The sequence below is a fragment of the Phalacrocorax aristotelis genome, chromosome 10, assembly GCF_949628215.1.
Source record: "Phalacrocorax aristotelis chromosome 10, bGulAri2.1, whole genome shotgun sequence".
Taxonomy (NCBI): Eukaryota; Metazoa; Chordata; class Aves; order Suliformes; family Phalacrocoracidae; genus Phalacrocorax; species Phalacrocorax aristotelis.
The window spans coordinates 2,292,565-2,312,529 of record NC_134285.1 but is presented as its reverse complement, the minus strand read 5'-3'; the positions used below and the strand labels follow the sequence as shown (position 1 = coordinate 2,312,529).

General features: G+C 52.8%; 1 protein-coding gene across 7 annotated transcripts in view; it reads left to right on the top strand.

The window, feature by feature from the left end:
- Nucleotides 1-19,749, top strand: part of LMF1 (lipase maturation factor 1) — a 208,704-nt gene extending 188,955 nt beyond the window's left edge. For all 7 annotated transcript variants that reach the window (XM_075104693.1, XM_075104700.1, XM_075104695.1 and 4 more), the window contains 2 exons: nt 7,263-7,375; nt 19,424-19,749. In XM_075104693.1, the coding sequence (XP_074960794.1) occupies nt 7,263-7,375; nt 19,424-19,598 (288 nt within the window). In that variant the 3' untranslated portion in view covers nt 19,599-19,749. The remainder of the gene's footprint in view (nt 1-7,262; nt 7,376-19,423) is intronic.
- Nucleotides 19,750-19,965: the final 216 nt, after the last annotated feature.

The window sequence follows — 19,965 nt, the reverse complement described above, 5'->3', positions numbered from 1 at the left end:
GTCTGAGCCAACCGAACGCACACGCACGTTTTTAAGAGGAGCTGCTGCTAATTGAAAAGAATGACACAACGTGCTCCTTGCATTTGCAGATGCCGCCGAGCTGTCAGAGGTCTAAAAGCCCGGGGCGACCTCGCTGGTCGGAGCAGACGGGGGAGGCGCGCGCGGCGCTGCCCGCGCCGGGGCGGGATGGAGCCGAGCGCCGTGCTCTGGGGAAGCCTCCTGGGCCGAGCGTGCGCAGCACGAGACGAGCACACGTACGAAAAGGCGTTGTGAAAAGGCAAAGCCAGTACGGCGACAGGCGTGGTGTCACCCGCCCGCTACGCTCAGCCGAGCGCCCAGTTCGGGGAGGATGCAGCTGACTGGCGAGGGTGCAGAAGAGGGAGCCGCAGGAAGAGCAGAGGTACGGAAGCCTTCTCCCATGGCAGCAGAGCGAACAAATCTACACGGGCATCCCGGTGTCAAAACAGGTTCGGAATAGGTGAAAACCTACTGCAAAGGGGAAAGCAGCGATCTGTTTTCCATGTCCCTGTGGAGAAGGGAGAAAATAATGGATGAAATGGCAGAATACGATATAATCTCCCAAAAACTCAGGTTAAGCATTAGGGAAGGCTTTCACCCCTTGACACTGTATTGTGTTAATGCAAAGGCATCCTGGTTTTACAGAAGCTGGAGACAAATTTTTAAAGCTTTGTCTGTCCTCCAGCTACCGATGGCAACGCTCCTGTAGTTATTTGATGTCTCGTTTGTGGTGGGCATTTGCAGAAGGAGCCCAGCCATCACGACCCAGCAGCGAGCTATGCTGTGCCGCTGGCACAAAAAGCGTTACAATTTTTGGCAGGCTGTGGGTGGATTCAGCCTCATTAATAAATAGCAACCAGAAAACAAAATGCTGCTCATAGTTTTGGGGCTTCAAGTTGGTCACTTTTCCTGGTAACGGGATGTCTTGGACTTTACAAAAGCCTGTTGTTTGTTGTACCAAAGATTTGTTCTTCACCAGTGGGCAGCAGTGGAAAGCCTTCAGCGCTCTGAATAAAGAAAAATCAAAGGGAAGGCTTTTCCCCTCCTTAATATGGCATGAAGGTTATTTATTCTATTTGGGGACTGCATTTGGCCAATGCAAAGGCACGCTCTTGGTGCTTACCAAATAATAACTGCTCAAGAAATAGCAAAGCTAATGCCGTCTTCATATTGGTTTTTAAAGCCCGGTGTCTTGTTGCGTTGTACCTTAAAGCTGCTCCAGAAGTCTCTGGCTGTCGGGGCTGGCACAGGAACCGCTCAGACCGGTGGCCCGTGTTGCTGTGTCCTACAGGGCTCTGCAAACTGTCAGCAAAGCCACCACGGAGCAGCATTCGCGATGCGCTGAGAAGCAGCGCCTGTTCTCCAGCTACGACGCGTGAGCGCATAGACCAACCGCAGCGGCCTGCCGAAGAGAGGAGAGAAACTTCAGCGACGGGACCGGTGCTCTGAGGCTCTCCCCTGGGTGGTAACGGGGAGTCGTGGCGGCGGCTTCACGTTGTCGCACGCAGACTGGAAGAGCTGAGGAAAAGCAACCCTATTTATAGAGAAAACAGATTAATATTTGTGTAAGATCGTTTATTCAAGCCTCCGTTATCTCGATCTTCCAGCCAGGATGTGCTTACAGGAGGGAGCTGCATGGCAGCAGAATGGAGGAGGAGGTGTGTGTAACGTAGTAAAACCTAAACCTCATGCGCAGTGCACTAAGCACAGCCTTTTACATTTCCTTTCTTCCCCCTTCTAAAAACACAGGCCTCGATTCACTTCCATTTTCCATTGCAGCATTCATACATTTTGGGCCATGTTCAGCATGTAAGGATTTTATTTTCTTCTTTCAACTGTGATTACTTGTCTCCCTGTGAATATGAGTCATTTCAAACCCCCAAGCTGCATTTAGACAAACTGCAGGCTGGATCACGGGCAGACTCACCTCTAGGAGTAATATTGTGATGGAAGTGCCCAGAAACCCAAATTAGACCGATAGCCTATCGTGCCGCGGGCTGTATAAATACAGAGTAAGACCTTGTCCGTGCGGGGAATGATTATTGTCTACAGCGGCTATTGTATCTCCCCGTCTAGACTCTATTCTGGAACAAAGTGACTTTTCTTTCCAAATGCAGAGGTGATACGGGAGCGATGCCAGGTGCAGGATTTCCCCGTATAGGCAAGGGCTGAGAGCCGGTTCCCAAAGTCTTGCTCCGCCTTTTATTCCTCGGCCCGGACCTGCTGCTTTCCCAAGCCTTTTCTAATAGGACAGGCTAAAGTATGGCTTTTAGCGAGGCTTGAGAAACTGCCCCCGCTGAAAGACTATACATCGAGCCAGACCTGCAGAGAAACAGCTTACCTCTTTGGGAAACTAATGGAATGAAGGGGATGTGGTTACTGGAGATAATGAGAAGTGATGAGACCTGACGTAGCCTTTGACCTTCCTTGGTTAAGTCGCTTGGGTAGCAAACGGCGGTGAGCTGCAATATTATAAAAAAGCAAAGGACTGCATTAGTTATGCCCTCTTTTCTGTGGGAGATGGATTATTTCTCCAGCTGATCGCTCAAGTTCCCTCAACAGCAACAGTTGAAGGCGCTTAGCTACAGAAGTGGAAACAGCAGTGTAAACAGCAATGGGAATATTGGCTGAAAATACCCAGGCCGGTGGAGTTACTGCTCTGCATCCCCGCAGCGGGTAGGCTGTGACGCGAAAAACGCCCCTTACGCCGTCGCGCGGGAAACGTAAACCTCCTCTACCCCTCCGTCATCCGCCCTCGCACAAACGTGAAACCGTGCAGGGCTCCCAACCATGTGAAATAATAATGCTGGGCTCCCGTGCCAAGTTTCCAGCTGTTTCCACATGTGCATCTCATACTTACCTCCTCCCGTGCGCCTGTGCCAGGACCAAGATTCAATAAAATGCCACACTAATCCGCAGTCCTTTTTCATTAAATGACCAATTAAAGCTAGAGGAAAAGGGTTCTTATTATTATTATTTCAGTTGGGAACATGTTCCCTGTAGCGCCCGGTGGTTTTTATATGTATTTTTTGCTATTATTATATTCTCTCCTACTTTGTTATCTCTGCAGAGTTTTGTCGCTCCTGCGTCTGGTTTGCCCCCAGCTCCTGACTTAGCAGCGATTCGGTTTTAAGTTCTGTAAAGTTATTAAATACTTCTGTACACAAGTTAATGTATTCAAGGTGAGAATGCCATGTTTGTGCACTGGTAAAGCGTGTAAGTGGAGAGGCCAGAGAGTATAAACAGTGGAAGAGAAGTCTCAGCGTTGCTCCTGGGGGGTGGTGGTACCCCGGGGCGTGCGGGGATGCTCGGCCCCTCGCGCTGGGTCATGTGTGGGTGGGGAGAAGGAGCAAACCCCCGTGCCAAAGCAGCGTACGCAGCGAGGCTGGCACGGAAAAGCTGGGGGAAGCGGCTGCCCGAGCGCCGCACGGGGCTGAAGCCCGTCAGGAAGTAAAAGCTCACGGGGTCTTAACACCTAGTCTCAGGTCCTCTTTGTTAGCCCACCGGTGCTATACCTAAAACCTGATTTTCAGAGGCCGTGAGTGCTGCTACCAGCTGTAAGGCCAGCTGAAGATGATCTGGCTTGCTGCAGGGCTGCGCCTGCTGCGTTTCCCTGGGTCTGCACGGACTGTCCATGAACGCAGAAAAGCTTTGGCTTTGTGGTGAAGGTACTGTTGCTTTGGGAACCTTAACCTCTGCCCGAGCTGCCTTTCCCAGGCATTTTCATTGGGTTGATGATGGATTTTTTGTGTTTAGGTTCGTTAGTTGCTTTTGATGCTAAAACAGAAAGAAAACTCTTAAAAGATAAAGGGGAGAGTCGTGTCCACATCCATGGTGGGCTGCAGCTCCCCAGGGATGCTCTGTTCAGGGTTGGATGGTGAGTTGTGCAGCTCAGGGCGCATTTCGGCGTGCTCTGACCAGCAGCTTGTCGCAGCAGGCTGTGCGGGTTACTGCTTCCCCAGTAATCCCAGCACGGGTACGGCACGGGCCCTGCGTGGCACGAGGGGAGCTGCAACCCCGGCTTTTGGAGGACAGGAGGCAGATGTGGGAGTCTCGGTCTGAGCCCGTGTCTTGATGGAGGTGCAGGGAGACAGAGCAGCCGGGGAGCTGCATCGCTGGTGCAGGCTCAGCCCCCAGCTGCCTGTCTTTGTGCTCGGTGAAGATCCAAAACCTAAAGATGAACCCAGTACGTGCCTACGTGCCCACCTGAAAGCGATGCATGCATCTGTCCTGGCTTTTTTATTAATCTGCCGGATGGTTCAAGCTCTGAGTCTCCTGTTCTGCACGCTCAGAGCTGACAAAACCAGAGCACGCCACCAGGTGAATCCCCCCTGTCCTGACTGTCGCAGCTCTGCAGCGTTCAGGTCTGGGTCCCACGGGATCCACAGACAGAGGAACTGTCACCTTCCCACCTTGGGGTGTGACACTTCCCTGGACGCAGCCCAGATCCCCTGGACTCTTTTTTTTTTTACCTCCTTTTGCCACCATATCACTTTACAGAGTAATGAGTTAACCAGCATGGTCGTTAGCGCAGCTCGGCTCCTGCGTGCTCCCGGCATCGGCGGCGCGCGATATCTAAGCCTGCGTGCTGGGGGGAGTGTGGGGGGCTGCACCGGGTGGAAATTTCTCACCGCAGACTTTGCTGGGGCCAGACATGTTGTAAATTTTAAAAGAAAAACACTTTACAAACCAGAAGTCCAACTCTTGTGTGCATGGAGCTGCTAATTAATGATTTGGAGACCATGTGAGCCAGGGAGATGGTTCCACCGTTAGAGCTTCATGATTTTGAACCAGGCTTTGAAGATTCAGGATCCTCCATAAAGCTCTAGCTCTTGGAGTCTGGTGATTTCTGTTTCTGTTCTTCTCCAGCTTCTCCCCAGCTCGCACACAGGAGCCCTCACACCTCCCAGGCCCTCCTAGAAATAGCGCTTAAAATCATAGCGAGCACTTTAAAAAGGGATCTCCAGGGAGGCACAGGGTGCTGAAGGTCTGACTCACGATATTTGGTTGTCTGCAGTTGCTGTTGCGCCTCTCGGGAGGTCCCTGCTCACAGCCAAGGATGCCCTGGGCTGCAGGTCCCAGCGTGGCACCCACCCTCCCAAAGCCCAGCCTGAGCCCCGCGTCTCGGGCACCGCCGAGCGGCACGGAGTCGCTCGGCGCGGCTGGGAGTCTTGGCACGAGTCGCCTCGTGAAAACGCAACGCGGTCGAGCCCTTGGCAGGGACGCTGCCGGCTTTTCCTGCGGCCCTGCCAGCCCTGGCGGGGTTATTGCGAGACTCGCAAGGTTTGTGTTTAACGTCTCGTGCGATGCCAAGCTCCCGGCTCCAGGGCTCACCGCGGCTCCCCTCCCAGACCGCTGCGTCGGAGCCACGGTGGCCTCGGTCCCGTGGGTGTTGAGGTTGCCCTGTCCCACCTCGAGAGCCACCGCCACCCCCTCTCCGCCGGGAAGGGGACGGGGAGGTGGCAGGCAGGGCATGGCACGGGGCGGTGGTGGAGAGAAGGATGCGCCAGAAGTTAAATGGGGCTTTGGGGTGGGCAGAGCATGGCACGGGGCCGGCGGTAGGAAACATCGCCGCATCCACCACCCACCCGTGTTGGTGGTGCAGCCGGGACAGCAGCTGGGACGAGCCGCACGGTGAGGCAGGATGGAAGCAGGCGGATGGGGAGAGTAATCTTTTTTACAAAGTTGTTGGCTTAAATAACTGTGGTTTTCCTCTAAATTGCGATGAGCACGGGTCAAACCCTGCAAGGTAGAGCTGCCGCTTGACGGGCCTTTCCACCAGTGTTTGGTGCTTTGCATCTCATTTCTCTCCTCTGTTTCCCTTAGCAACGGAAATAACAAACTTTACCATCAGAAAAGATTTGCAGAGTAACTTTGCCTTGATGTTCTGCATTAGTCACAGTCCTGCAGGTACAGCTGCTGGGTTTCGCTTTCCCACAGTGTCCCCTACTGCTTGCATTAAAAAATCCATTTAGGTACACATTAAAAAAGGAGGGGGGGGGGGAACTTAATGAAAGTATAAGGCACCAGAAGGAGAAATGCTTTTTTATGGAGCCACAGCAAGAATCCCTGTGAAGAGCATGAGAGGCATGGATTCCTGGAGGGAGGTAAATGCAGAGTCAAGTTCTGGCACTGCAGCTTGGACTGCGGCTCCCGAGAGCCGGTGTGATCCCTCCCAGTGCCCGCGTGAATAGGGGTACGCGCGGGGTGTAAAGGCATCAGAGCAGATGAAAGGGAATAAAGAGGAGGGGAGGAATCAGGAATAGAGAATTCACTTTATTCTGGTTTCCCTTGGAAAACACAACAGGGGAAAGCAACCTATTTTAAAATGATGGATGGATTGTTATTTCAAAACGTGCCCTTACTGTTCCTCTGTGGAGCTTGCGGCTAAAAGAAATTACTGAAATCAAGTATTTGGGGTGCAGAATTGGCAAAAACACTCCGGCTACGTTAGAGATGTGTGAAGTCAAAAAGAGATTTGTGAGCCAAGGTGCAGGAGGAGCTGCAGCTGATGGGTGTTGGGGAGAACCGGGGCTGGTGGGTGCCCCTTGCCCAGGGAAGGGCTGTGTGTGCTGCTGCACGTCTCCTGGAGTGGCGATGCGCTCTGCTTGCCTGGTAGCAGCAGATGTAGGCTTCTCCCTGGCACGGGGACAAAGCAGTGCTACGGGCTCGGTGGGGATGCAGGGCTGGCAGAAATACCCCCTCAGACATCGCGCCTTGAGCAGAGGTCAGTGTCCGGGCTGGGTGAAGGTGGAGATGCGTCCCTGACCGTCCTCTGGTCTCCGATCATCAGCTGAGCTGTGCCCGCCGGCTGTGGGCACGCTCTTTGCCCCCCTCAGCTGTGATGGGAATTCCTTTGGGGATGCTTGAGATGGAGGATGCTGCTTTCCAGCTGGGGCAGGCTGGGAGCATGCCCATAGCCGTCCCAGCTCAGCTAACGAACAACTCATTAAACCTTTGCAACTTGCACACCCTCAGTTGTGTCCGTACCCCCGGGAGCGATTTCCAGATGAGACAAGCTCAGCGAAGCTCTGCTCCCCGCAGGTGCCGGAGGGTCTCAGCTTGGACCTCAAGGTGTTGGATCCCATGGGATCTGTTCCCTGCAACACCAGGAAATTCATCATTTGCTACCTGAATCAGTTGTAATCTCTCCCCAGAGGCCTCGCAGAACTCTTTAATGCTAATAACACTACCTGACAAACCCAGCAGCGCCTAACATTTGTATTTCTTATTCCTTCTCCAAGACCTATGAGCAGAACGAATGGATAATCCACTTGGCTGGGAAGCTGCTGGCCCAGGAAGAGGCGACCTTGTCCTTGATGGCAACGAACCCATTTGCGGGCAGAGCACCCCCACGGTAAGCTTTGAGTTTTGCCGAGGGAGCCAGAAGTACCCAGGCTCCGTGTTGTTCCCATCTTGGACATGCACATGTGGTTTCTGTTGACGGATTGGGTTTTGTATTTGATGGTACCCGGGTGGGTTTAATATGAGGAGTAGGGAAGTGATCATAGCCCTGTGCTCGGCCCTGGGGAGGCCCCACCTCGAATGCTGGGCTCAGGTTCGGGCCCCTCGGGACAAGAAGGGCCTTGAGGGGCTGGAGCGTGTCCAGAGAAGGGCAGCGGGGCTGGGGCAGGGTCTGGAGCACAAGTGTGCTGGGGGGCGGCTGAGGGGGCTGGGGGGGTTTAGCCTGGAGAAGGGGGGGCTGAGGGGAGCCCTTCTCGCTCTCTGCAGCTGCCTGAGAGGGGCTGGAGTGAGGGGGGGGTCGGTCTCTGCTCCCAAGTCACCAGTGACAGGACGAGAGGGAACGGCCTCAGGCTGCGTCAGGGGAGGTTTAGGTTGGAGATGAGGGAAAATGTCTTTAGTGCAAGAGCGGTCAGGCCTTGGCACAGGCTGCCCAGAGAGGTGGGGGAGTCACCGTCCCTGGGGGTATTTAAAAGATGTGTAGACGTGGCACTTCAGGGAGACATGGGCCTGTTGGGCTGGCGGTTGGACTTGATCCTAGAGGTCTTTTCCAACCTTAATGATTCTATGATTCTATTCTATGAAATACACCATGAAGAGCTGGTGCTCTCAGCACCTTGATGCCTCCCTGATGGGGACATAAGGACCCTTTGGTTGAGTCCGTTCCCAGGCACGTCTGTGAAGGGCGCGGCGCTGCTTCTCTTGGACAGAAATCGCAACTGCTGAAGGTGGTTTCCTGCCCATCAGCTCTAGATTTTTTGCCATGACCACTTTGCAAGCTCAGGTCAAAACTGCCATTGCTACCGACCTACTGAGGAATTTCAAAGACAAAACAGTCCTGCAAAAATGATGGGTTTTGTGGACACTTGTCTTGGAAGTGTTTGCATTTCAAATGAAGAGACAAAGCAAACATCAGCACGTGAAAGGCACGGATGAAAACCCCAAGGTTTTCTACAAAAGGAAATTTTTCTACAAAAGTGTCTATTTTGTTGATGAAATTATTTTTAGCTGGGAAAACATTTTAAGGGAATTTTGGATCAACTCGAGTAATATTACGCTTTTGCTAATATTTTCCAGTTGAGGCTCTTAGGATGCACTACAGACAAGGAGGAGGGTTCACAGCACCGTGTGAAATGAACTTCCTCTTGAACCCAGCTGCTGTTTTTAGCTTTAGCACAGTGCATCCCCCAAACCTTCCGAGGGGAGACTCCTTTCCTCACTGAGGCCCTAAGAACTCCCACCTTTCACCAAAGCGCTTCATAGAATCGTAGAATCGTTAAGGTTGGAAAAGACCCTTAAGATCATCGAGTCCAACCGCTAACCTATCCCTGCCAAGTCCGCCACTAAACCATATCCTCAAGCACCACGTCTGCCCTTCTTTTAAATATCTCCAGGGATGGAGACTCCACCACCTCCCTGGGCAGCCTGTGCCAGTGCTTCCTCTGAGATGGTTTATACATCCCAGGATGGTATAAATGTATAAACCCAAGATGGTTTATACGCTGAGCTGAATGTACGTCTGTATGTAGTCTGCAAAAAAACCAGAGCGGAAGCACAGGCTGGAATACAACCACTAAGTGAGTTTCTCACCGTCGTATTTGAGTATTTCTAATAACCACATTTCTGGGGTTCCCCAGGCATCCAGCCCTGTCTCATAGTGCACAAGCACCTTATAAGAGCACCGTTACAGGCTGATGGGACATAATCCCTCCAAGTACAGGAGCCAAGACCGCTGTAGGAACAGATATTTGAGGGTTTTTGCACATATTCTTATTTGAGAACCCGTTTTCCCATCGGTGGAGCATCACAGAGCGAACCAGCAGGCGCTCCCCATCCTGCCCATAGCCCAGAGACTCACAGCCGCACCGGAGTTCCCATAATGACGGTTTTTAGCTCAGGTCCAGGAGGGTTCTCTGGGACCTCTATTAATTATTGCTACAAAAGGCATACTGGGCTAGACCAGCACAGCCCTTGCCATGGACAGATACAGCTTTAATAATGTTCCTGGAGGGGTTTTAGCTCTGATTAGCTGTGCTGGGGTTGGCTTTCCACGCGAGGAGCAGCGCGCTGATGTGCTGTCAGCTGGTCTGGCTCGGTGACGTTGAGAGGAGCGCGCCATCGCGCGTGACGCCTCCTTGCTCTGGGTGTGTTCCCATTTTGGCCACGTTTTCTCTTTGTTTTTATGGACCTTCATTTGACTGCAGGTGCCTTTATCAGCCAAAGTAGGGTCTGCGGCTTGTGACGGCGAGCCGGACCTCCCCACTGCTCCCTGTCACCTCCTTTTTAGGGGCTTCTCAGAAGAGCCCATGGAGGTGGCACCTTTCTGATGGCCAAGGGAGGCAGCCCCAGCGCCTGCACAGCTGCTCACGTGGCAGAGGCAGTGGGCGCCTTGTTAGGATGCTGGCGAACACCAGAGCTCACAGCGGGCAGAAATTCAGCCCAGTGAGAGAATCATAGAATCATTAAGGTTGGGAAAGACCTCTAGGATCATCAAGTCCAACCCCCAGCCCAACACCCCCAGGCCTCCTAAACCATGTCCCCAGGTGCCACATCTGCACGTTTTGTGAACCCCCCCAGGGACGGTGACTCCCCCACCTCTCTGGGCAGCCTGTGCCAGGGCCTGACCGCTCTTGCACTAAAGACGTTTTCCCTCATACCCAACCTAAACCTCCCCTGACGCAGCTTGAGGCCGTTCCCTCTCGTCCCAGAGGGCTGGCCCGGCACCCGGCAGGAGCTGCGTCCTTCGGGAGCTTGTCAGGGCGATGGTGTTGGGGCGTCATTTGCAAGGCTGAGCTGGAAGAGCAACTGGAGAACCTGCATTGCGCTGGCTCCATCTCAGGTGGATTTATTAACCGAGTCTCACCAAACTTTGTTCGTGTCCCTGAGGCTCAGTGCCGTAAATTCACCAAGCGGCGTTCATTCCAGGGCATTCCCTTGCATAGATTTTTGGTTTTAATTTAAATAAAAAAAATTAGAAGAAAGACAGTCAGCCCTGCGTGCTGGCTGACCCCGGGGGGCTTTTTAGCAGAACCTGGGACCTTTAGACACCAAGTCACCAGTTTGAATTAGGCGTCCCCTGGTGCCAGCAGCCAGAAGCAATGACCATCTGGTGGCTGCTGGCAATAAACGGCTCTCGCGGTTCACGGAGCGACAGAAGCATTTGATAATCCCAGAGCTGTTTATTACCACGTGTCCCCCAGTGCCCCAAATTGCTCCTGGTACTCGCCACCACTGAGGCTGAAAACAAGGCCTCGTAACAGATTAAAAATCAAGAAAATGTATATCAAGTCTTGCCTTCCAAGACTTTGCCGTAGACGGGCTGCATCTCTTCTGTGCTTTCTGGCAACAGTGGTGATAAAAAAAAATTAAGGTGGTTGAACACAGGAACTCATTTTAAAATGAAAATAATGAAGTGGGATGTGGCTGGGATAACACTCCCTTGCTCCAGGTGGTGAATAGCTTTTTTTATTTTATCCTGTGACAGGTGAGCTTCAGTGAAATGTTCAGGAATTTAAAGAAAACCAAAAGCCAATCTTTATCTTTGTTAGTTTTTATAGGATAACGGTTGCAGAGCGTACAGAGGAATACAGGCAGGTCCAATAAGTGATTAGACGGCAGCGTGGATGTTGTGTGGAGCACAGGGTGCTATAGATCTTGTCTAACAGGGTCTTGATTCATGCGTTACCTTGGTTTAACCAAAGCACAGACTCTGTTTTCACTCTTTAGCAGCTAGTTTATAGTAGGAAAAGATCAGGATCCAGCGCTGGTTTTATGTGTCAGCTGCTTTTGCTCTGGCATTAGCTTTGCTTTAAGTTTTTCATGGGTCTAGTGTATTTTGGGGTGGCGTAAAATAAAAATAACAATTTACAAACGCTCATTTTGGCTCAGACCAAAATCCAACACCCCGTTTCGCTCTGGCTCCCGGGTCGTGGGTCACGTTTCGGGTCTGAGCGAGCCAAATCAAAACACCGGGGACATCGGCCCCATCCGGATTTTCACCCAGGTGTGAGGCGAGGGCTGGGGGCACGGGTGGGTGTTCACGCCTTCCCGTGCCGCGGTAGCGGCGTCGGGGTCGGATCCCGCACCGGGCTCTCACCTCAGCCACAGATTCCTGTCGCTATTTACATTTTTTCGGCTATTCTCTGTTTGTTTTGCCCATGTAGAGAAACCGAAGTGATCGTTTGCCCTTTTTTTTTTTGTTCAGTTTTTGTGCCCCATCCCAATTCTGGGTTTACACTCGCGGCTCTAGCGACCGGCGTGGGCACAGCGGCTCCGTCGGCTGCTCTCACCCAGCGTTACTTCGGCTCAGGCAGGCTCGACTGCTCGGTTTGGGGTTTGGTTTTTCTTTTTCCTTTAAAATTCAAAAACACCTTTTCTTTGTGTTTAGTTTTTAACATCCCCTCGTTGCATGTCCAAGCTCCCAGCGGGGCTGGCGAGACCCCCGCGCCCCCGGCACGGCCCCGGGCGCGTTCCCACGGGGGAACCATGGCCAGAACCCGGGGTGATTGATCCGTGCTCTCCGATCGGGGTGCAAGAAGTGCAAGAAGAGGCAGTTAGAAGGATTCTTACTTTTTTTAAATTCAGACCCCTTCGCAGTCTTTAACTGAGCGCTGAATGCGAGCATCCTCAGCGCTGACAGGCAGCGGTCGCCTCACTGTTATAACTTTGTTTTAGTTGTGACCTAAAGCCTTAAATTTAAGCCTTAGCGGTAACACCGGGAAAGAAAAGATAACCCAGGGTGGCTGTAGCTCCGATGGTTTCCGAAGGGCATCCCTGCACCCTCACCCTCGAGCCGGAGCCCGCCTGCAGCTGCTCCAAACCTTTACCACACCTCCGCTCCCACCATCCAGCTGAGGGCTGTGCCCGGCGCGGCGCAGCTGCCTTCGGGAGCCGGGTGGAAAAAAAGCTAATTTTTCCTACCATATTCCACCCCCCGCCTCCGCTCTGAAGGGAATTTTGAGACTTAATTATTTTCATTCCCTGCTAGACTAAATAATTAGGGGAAGGGACTGTTTTCCTTAAGAACATTACGCTCCATACTCCACGGAGTTTATTCTGTTAATGGAAACTCTACACCTTAAATAGCCAAGGGACTTTCAAAATGAGTTAATGCCTTCGAAATGAAATTTCTGAGACCAAAGTTTGTAGGTTTCTTTACAACTCTAGAAATTATAGTATTTTTTCAAGTGTGATAAACTTAAAATGAGAAACAGGTGACTGATTAAAAATGAGGGTATTGTTGAGCGCCCAGCCTAGCTGAGTGTGAAGCTTTACTTCAAGCACAGTGATGTTTGTGGAATGTGGATTTACAAAATATTATTGTGCAGCGGATAGTTCATAAAACACCAGCCATCATAAATCTGAACGGTAGGGCTTTGGCTGAGAAATTAATAAGTGTTTAACAGACCATCATGGAAACAGACTGCAACAATGAAAGAAAACAAAAATCAGATTTTGCCTACAGAGGAGGGGGGAGAAAAATCAGGGTTATTTTTGACTGAAGTGTTCGGTGTCTCTGATATTAAATCATGTTCACTTAAGGACTTTTGTTCCAATTATAGTAGCACTTTGTTGAAAAAGCCCCAACATGTAGCTGAAGACCTGGATTTGTAGCGGTGCTGTTATTTATGGAGGCAGCGCTTCCCGGTTGATGCGACCTGGCTGCAGGAACGCAAGAAGAATATAGCACTTGGTAGTCTTTTTTTTTTTCACTTGATTGCCCTTTTATTTCCCATTTACGTCTCAGCCCCTGGGCTTTACACCCGGGGGCGTGCAGGGCTGGACTTTCAGGCCGCGTAAGTCACCCTGGTCCCTGGCAGAGGGTGTAGGTGCTTTCCCGTGGAACCTGCGGAGATGCACAACCCAAGCCACGGGCAGGGCTTTGTCAGATTTGCACGGTGTAGAAACCCCTCTGGGGGTGCTCCCTTGGACACCCCCAGGAGGGGTTCAGCTAATTCTGTAGCTGTTGGGAGCGGTGCTGAGAGCAGGCAGGGATGATGGGCTCATTGGAGAAGAGGGGCATCACTGGGATGTGGGTGGAAACGACATCTCTGTCCTGCAAGATCTCTCCCCAGAAGTCTTCAGAGGAGGCGGGAGCGGTGCTCGTGGGTGTGGGATGCTCCGTGGGGATACGAGTCCGTCAGGGTTTGAGCTTGGTTTTGCTGAGCCCCAAGTGCCTCCTCTCACCCCGAGGCATTTCCCTACCAGGACAAGTCTCCCTTGCACTCTCTTACAGCGTAAGGGAGCAATGTAAGTCCGCAGAGCCCCCAGAGCCTCTTCCACGAGCGCTGGTTTCTTCTGCAGAACATGGTAAAATATTTTATATGCTTTTCCCACTGAAAAACAGCTTTGCCAGCAGTGAAACTGTCCTGGGAAGTGACAGGATCCTCAGAGGTGAATAAGTATAAACACGTTCGTTTGGCTTTTTCACTGGCTTTCGCCATGGTGAAATGCTTTATTGCAGTTGTTTCTTCTTTCCCTATGTGCTATCATTTAAAAGAAAATCTTTAATTTATCGTCAAAACTATGATGTCTGATATTATCAGAACGGAATGATTCCCCTGTCCTGAACGAAAGTCTAAGGGATTTTCTTTCAGTAAAGACAACCTCAGCGTTGGGAGGGAGGGCAGAGCTCACCTCAAAGATTCGGGATTTCCCCCAGCATGGGAAATCTGCTTCCCAGCGGCCTCCCGTAGCGGTGGCAGCCGCAGCCGCGGGGCAGCTTCCCCGTGGCCGGGCTGTGCCTCGTGTCCCGTGGCCGTGGGAGGCATCTCCCTTGGCAAGGGCAGCCCCTGCCGTGGCTCCGTCGGGAGCATCGGCCGCATCCCCATCACACCTGCAAAACCCTAAACCGAATCCCACACGCTGGGTCTGTCCGCGCCGAAAGTAATCCTGGCCGGCGCTGTGAGCCCTGGGGAGAGACAGGTTTCCTCTCCCCAAGGTTTGCTCTGCCCTCGGAGTAGACGCGGCCCCTGAGCCTCCCTTTCTAACCTGTCCATGGGGGAATAAACCCGCTTTCCCATCTCCCAAGAGAGGTTTGAGGATGCTCTGGCTCTGCAGGGCCAGACCTTGCAGGAGCCTTGGGGAAAGAGAAGTCAGCGGCGTTGAAAAAGAACCCATAAAACTGCCCTTATTCTGCAAACTTGGGCCAAGATGAATTTATGATCCCTCCTGCTAAACGGGGCTAGAATAAGCAAGAAAGCCGATGATGGAGGCTCTGTTACTGTAATGAATTTGTACTTTCCACTGCCACTCGCTCCCTGATTTACAATGGAGCGCGGAACCTCAAGATAAAAAAAAAAACCAACAACAACAAAAACCCCAAATCGAAAAGACGCCCCGTGTTTTGGTTTCTTTCTTCCCTCTCCCACCCCGCTTTGCCCTGTCAGGCCATTAATTCTAACAGAAACCACCGGCTCTGGTTTTTTCTCTCGAACCCCTCAGCTGTTGCAGGGAGACAGCTGCACCCTCTGGAACTAATTACAGCTGTCTGGGAGATTTAGCCCTCCATCCCAACAACTCCAGTATTGCTGCTAATTTTTAACACGTACAGTTGGAAGATGTCATAATAGGCTGATATATGATCGAATCTTAAAAGTGCTACAGCGCAGCTGCTACTGGGCATCTGGCGGGATGAATATATTGATTTAAAAAATAATGCTTATTATTTTTAGCCTTTCTGCTCTCCCCGAGGCTGTAGTTTTGCCCGATCCGTGTGGTGGCAGGCGGGTCCCGTGCGGGGCGGTGGGTCCTTCGGGGCGGCTCGGTGGTCCTCCCAGCCCTCCGCACTGGGATCAGCGCCGTCGCTCTGCCACGCAGCGGTTTCGCTTCTCCTCCCAGGCACCGCCGCTGGGCTCGGGAGAAGCTGCCGAAGGGGCCCGTCTGTCCCTTGTCCTCCATCGCTGCTGCCGTTACAGCAGAGGGCTTTCCATCTCCTGGAGGAGACATGGGGGTGTTGGGTTGACGGTTGGACTTGATGATCCTAGAGGTCTTTTCCAACCTTAATGATTCTGTGATTCTGTAATTATCTGACTTGCTTTGCCTGACCGTATCTTGTTTCTTGCCTCTCAAGGGATTATTTTGCCCTAGGGTGTCTCCTGAGGGACCTAGCCTGGGCCCAGCTGGCTCAGCCTGACGCTTCTCCGGAGCCGTTTCCCCACCCGGCAGTGGTAGCCGGTGCCCCGTGCTTCCCGGGGAGCCAGGAGGAGCTCCCGGGCTTGCATTCGCTCAATAAATCCTGGGAAACTGCAGCCGGGATTGTCCTTCCCGACCTTTCTGTCCGGCTCCTCTGCAAGACGGGCCTTGTTCATCCTTCTCCGAGTATGAGCGACCACCTGTGCCATTAGACTCCTTTTAATGTAGATGAAGTCAGATAGCTTCTTCCTGACCTTCTTGAAGGTGTTCCCATTTCCTCAGAGCAGCGAGCGAGGTTCACGCACGCCAGCCACCTCCTGCGTCAGAGGGGGCTCAGAGGCCTGTGGATCCCTTCCACCAGCCAGAAGGTCTTTGTGCGAGCCCTGAAGCTGCACAGAGCACAAGCCATTGCCGATAAGGTGATCTCTAGCGTGCAGGATTCCTTGGTCTGCAGGCAAGCAGGCGTGCGCGCGTCTTGCCTGAGCTGCAAGCCGTCCAGGGCTCCAAGTGATGCTTGTAAACTCTGTGAGCCCTGAAATGATGGTCTCCGGGGTGTTGATGCTTCGGCCCTGTTAGTGCAGGAGCACGTTTGCTCCCCAGGTCCCGAGAGCCGGGAGCAGGTCCAGCGAGGCAGCGCTGGAGAAGTTTGCAAATCCTGTAACTTCAGGACTGAGGCACCCCAGTAGATTATAAATACTGGGGTAGCTTGTAAACTCTATGAGCCCTGAAATGAGGGGCTCCGGTGAGTATTAAACTCTGCCGCTTTTACATCTGTGAGCCTTGCAAGGAAAGATTCCCAGGGGTTGCAGGTTTTCTGCGGTTCTCCCACGGCCCCTAACCGCGGGAAGGACGGAGAGGACGGATAGCGCAGGGTCTGGATGCTGCTGTCGTATTCTGATGCTCAGAGGTATTCCCACTGCAGTTCCTCCATCCTGCAGCACACGTTGGCTGCTGCTGCTGTGTAAAGGCTCTTTAGTACCTCCGTTGACTGGAATGGAAATCTTCAAGTCTCAAATCGCAGAGGCTCGCTGGCGGTGCAGGACAGTGAGGAGCCGTGGGCTGCGGTGTGCCGGAGCTTTGTAGCTCATCGCTGGGTGAGCGGTTCAGCTCCTGGAAGAGCTGTGCAGGTTCCTCCTCCATGGATCTTGTCATCCTGACGTGGACCGTGCATCCCAACGCTCCAGCTCACGGCTCGGGTGGAGCGGGCTGGGGGAAAGCAGAGTGACCGTGGCTGGGACAAGAGGGTGGCTGAATTTAGAGGTGAGGGCGGGGGGTTTGCGGGGACTCTTCAGATGGATTTAGGCTCTGAACAGAAGAGCCTGAAACACAGTCAGATAGAAAGGCAAACTTTATGCCACAAAAATGCATCTTCAATTGCATGCGGTCACTTTAATGCTCACACGGTTCTAGTTTTACATGCCGATGCCTTTGATAGCAAACATTTTAATAGACGGCGAACATATGGGAAAAATCATACCAAATCAGATGATAGATATTATTTAATCTGGGCAGGCAAGCCCACTCGAAAGGGACAAGGAAATTTTCATTCCAGAGGGGGTTATAGGACAGCCCTTGAGGTTGGGGAGAAGGCGCTTCTGTGTCTGAGCAGAGACCTGGCATCTCCTGAGGTCTCCTGGCTCTGCCCCGGGAGCTCAGAGAAGTCATCTGCTCTCTGCGCTCGCTAGAAAACGGGAGCTTTGCTAGATGGGGTTTGCAGATAGCTCCTTCAGCGTGGGGGACCCCCTTACACCCATATTGTGGGCGTGCAGGGAGACGGGTCCGGCGTGGTAGGTGCTCTGCTGTCGCTTAGTGAAGAAAAGCCCCCCAAAGCCCTGGTGTGGCAGGTGGAGGGAGGCTTCGAGCAGGAGAGGGACTGACGTAAAATCAGCCACTGAAGCTTTTGTGGGAGGCAGGTGTAGTTTTTGAATTCAGGAAAGCAATCAAGCAGCACAGCTTGGAAATCTCTAACCATCCCGGACAGGAGCCTGCAGGCTACCTGGGCCCGCGGGAACGATGCTGTTCAGTAATGCTCTAATTATTAACAGGAAATTTTGTGCTCCTGCGAAGTAAACACTGTGGGAGTAACACTTCGGCCCCCGTTTGACTTTTACCAGCCTCAGAGAAGCAGCGGGGGAGAAAGGGAGTAGAAATGGCCCTGACTGTAATGAAGCCGGCAGCTGCAGGGCAGCATTTACGGTGATGAGTTGCAGGTTTGTGCACCCTGAGCCCCCAGCCAGGGCTGTGGCGTTGCCCCCTCCTCTCCTATTTACCTTCCCGTAGTTGAGGGCTGGTATCCTGCCTCCCTGCAGCCCCCCAGCGGCGAGGTGGGGCGCCGGGGCGGCCCGGGAGGCTCTGCCGCGGAGCGGTACGGCTTCGGGGGACACCTCCGTCCCCACACTTCCCTGGGCACCCAGCCCTTCCCAGTAGTTTAAATTAGAGCTGTCCTAATACAGCGCCAAATGCTTTAGTCTGGGCTTCCTTGGATCCCCCCTTCATCCTCAGCAGAGGGGGAAACACGGAGATATTTGTCCTATTTTTGTTCCAGCCAGGAGACAATCAGAAAACAGATGCTAGTGCCGGGTGCTGCAAGTCAGCAGCGAGCGATGGGCGTGATGAACAGCTCCGCGCTGATGTGTTTTGCTAGGAGAATTGTTTCCGTATCGCTCATCTGGGTACCCAGCGAGATTTAAATGGAGATGTCAAGACATGACTGCAGCAGACCTTTTAATCGGGTGCGGTTTCCTCCGTCACCTGCCATCTCCCCTGCTTCCCGTTGGCGTGCCGGTGTTACGAAGGTGAGCGCTAATGGCAAACATATAGGAGTCGTCCCTAATTATTTTAGTAGTAGGAAGGAACTTTACGGCTGCCCGAGGTGCAGCCCCGGGAGCGAGCAGCTGCGGGAGCGCGGTGCCCTGCTCAGTAGCAGGGTTTGTATTTTAGTAGTGAAGCAAAGCAGGTTTAAATGAGCATTGACATGACTTTGACATTTTTATATTGTGGGTTATTTTATGAACTTATCCAGCAAATGCGGCGATGCACTCTGCAAACAGGGACCGCAACGCCGCAGGACCGGGGTGTTACTCCTTCTCTTGTCAGCATGCCCTACATCAAGCGGGACCAAACCTCCCGAACCGAGCAGCATGGTTAGCCTCCGAATGTGTTTCGCGAGACTGATGAATGCTTCTTTCTGCACTGTTTTAAAATCTCCTTTTCTGTCAACTCCCAGGGCGGCCAGAAAACAGATGCGCTCATAGCCCCGCTAATAAGCTGCGGAGCAGGAGGAGCGGCGGCTGGCTGGGGCAGAGGGATGCAGGGGGAGCTGGGACGGGAGTCAGGCTCTCTACCTGAAAATGTCCCGGGCAGAAATACTCCATAGTTGCTCTCAGAAAAGAAAAAAAAAAATATTAATTTTCCTGTTTTTTTTCACTAGTCTTTCAAACGTGGTCGTAGAGAGGTGTGCGGAGCGCGCGGTGGCGGTGGGGAGTGCGTGGGGAGGGGTGTTAAAGCTCCTCTGCCTCGTGCATCGTTCCGAAATTGCATCAAGAGGAGCCCAGGAGCTCGGCGGCGCCTCGCTCCAGCGGGGACGGCTGCATCGCTGCCTCCGGCTGCGGGCAGCCCCGGGACGGAGGGAGCAGCGGGATGCGGGAGCCAGCCAGGTTGAGCACCTCAGAGCTGATTTCTCCACCCAGCTATGGAAAGGCTTAAAAAACTGCCCTCCCAGGAGACCGTAAATAGGGTCCGATGCCTCTCCACCTCCGCCCGGCAGCGGTGCCAGCCCCTCCTGAGCAGGCTGTGCTTTGTTTCTCCGCAGGTGGATCCGAGCAGAACACTTCAAGTACAAATTCAGCCGACCCGGGGGAAAGCACGCCAGCGAGGGGAGGTGGTGGATTCGGAAGAGGATCGGCCCCTACTTCCCCCCTGTCAACCTCCAGGGCCTGAGGAAGTTTTATGAAGACAGGAGTTGGCCCTACCCAGTGCGGGACTGATGGAGGAGGACGAGCAAGGTCAAGAGGGACCGGCTGGGGAAGAAGGAGAGCAGTCAGCTCCCTTACAAACTACATGTCTTGCCTCTCTCTGTATTTTTAATCCATATCCTTGTTTACACACATTCTACAGAAGGCTCCCGGCCAACCTGTCCCCCTGCTGTTGTGGTCTGGTTTTTCTCTTTCTGTTTCTTTCTGTTCATCCTTCTCACCATGGCCTTGCCTGATGATTGATTTCTTTTGCCAGGCTGCTCCGTTCGGAAATCTAGAATTTGGGAAAAAGGTGAACAAATACTGCAACTAGTTTTGGGCAGGTGTTGGTATTGCTTTCCCCGACTCATTGCGCTGTGTGATGGCTGCAGAGGCACAA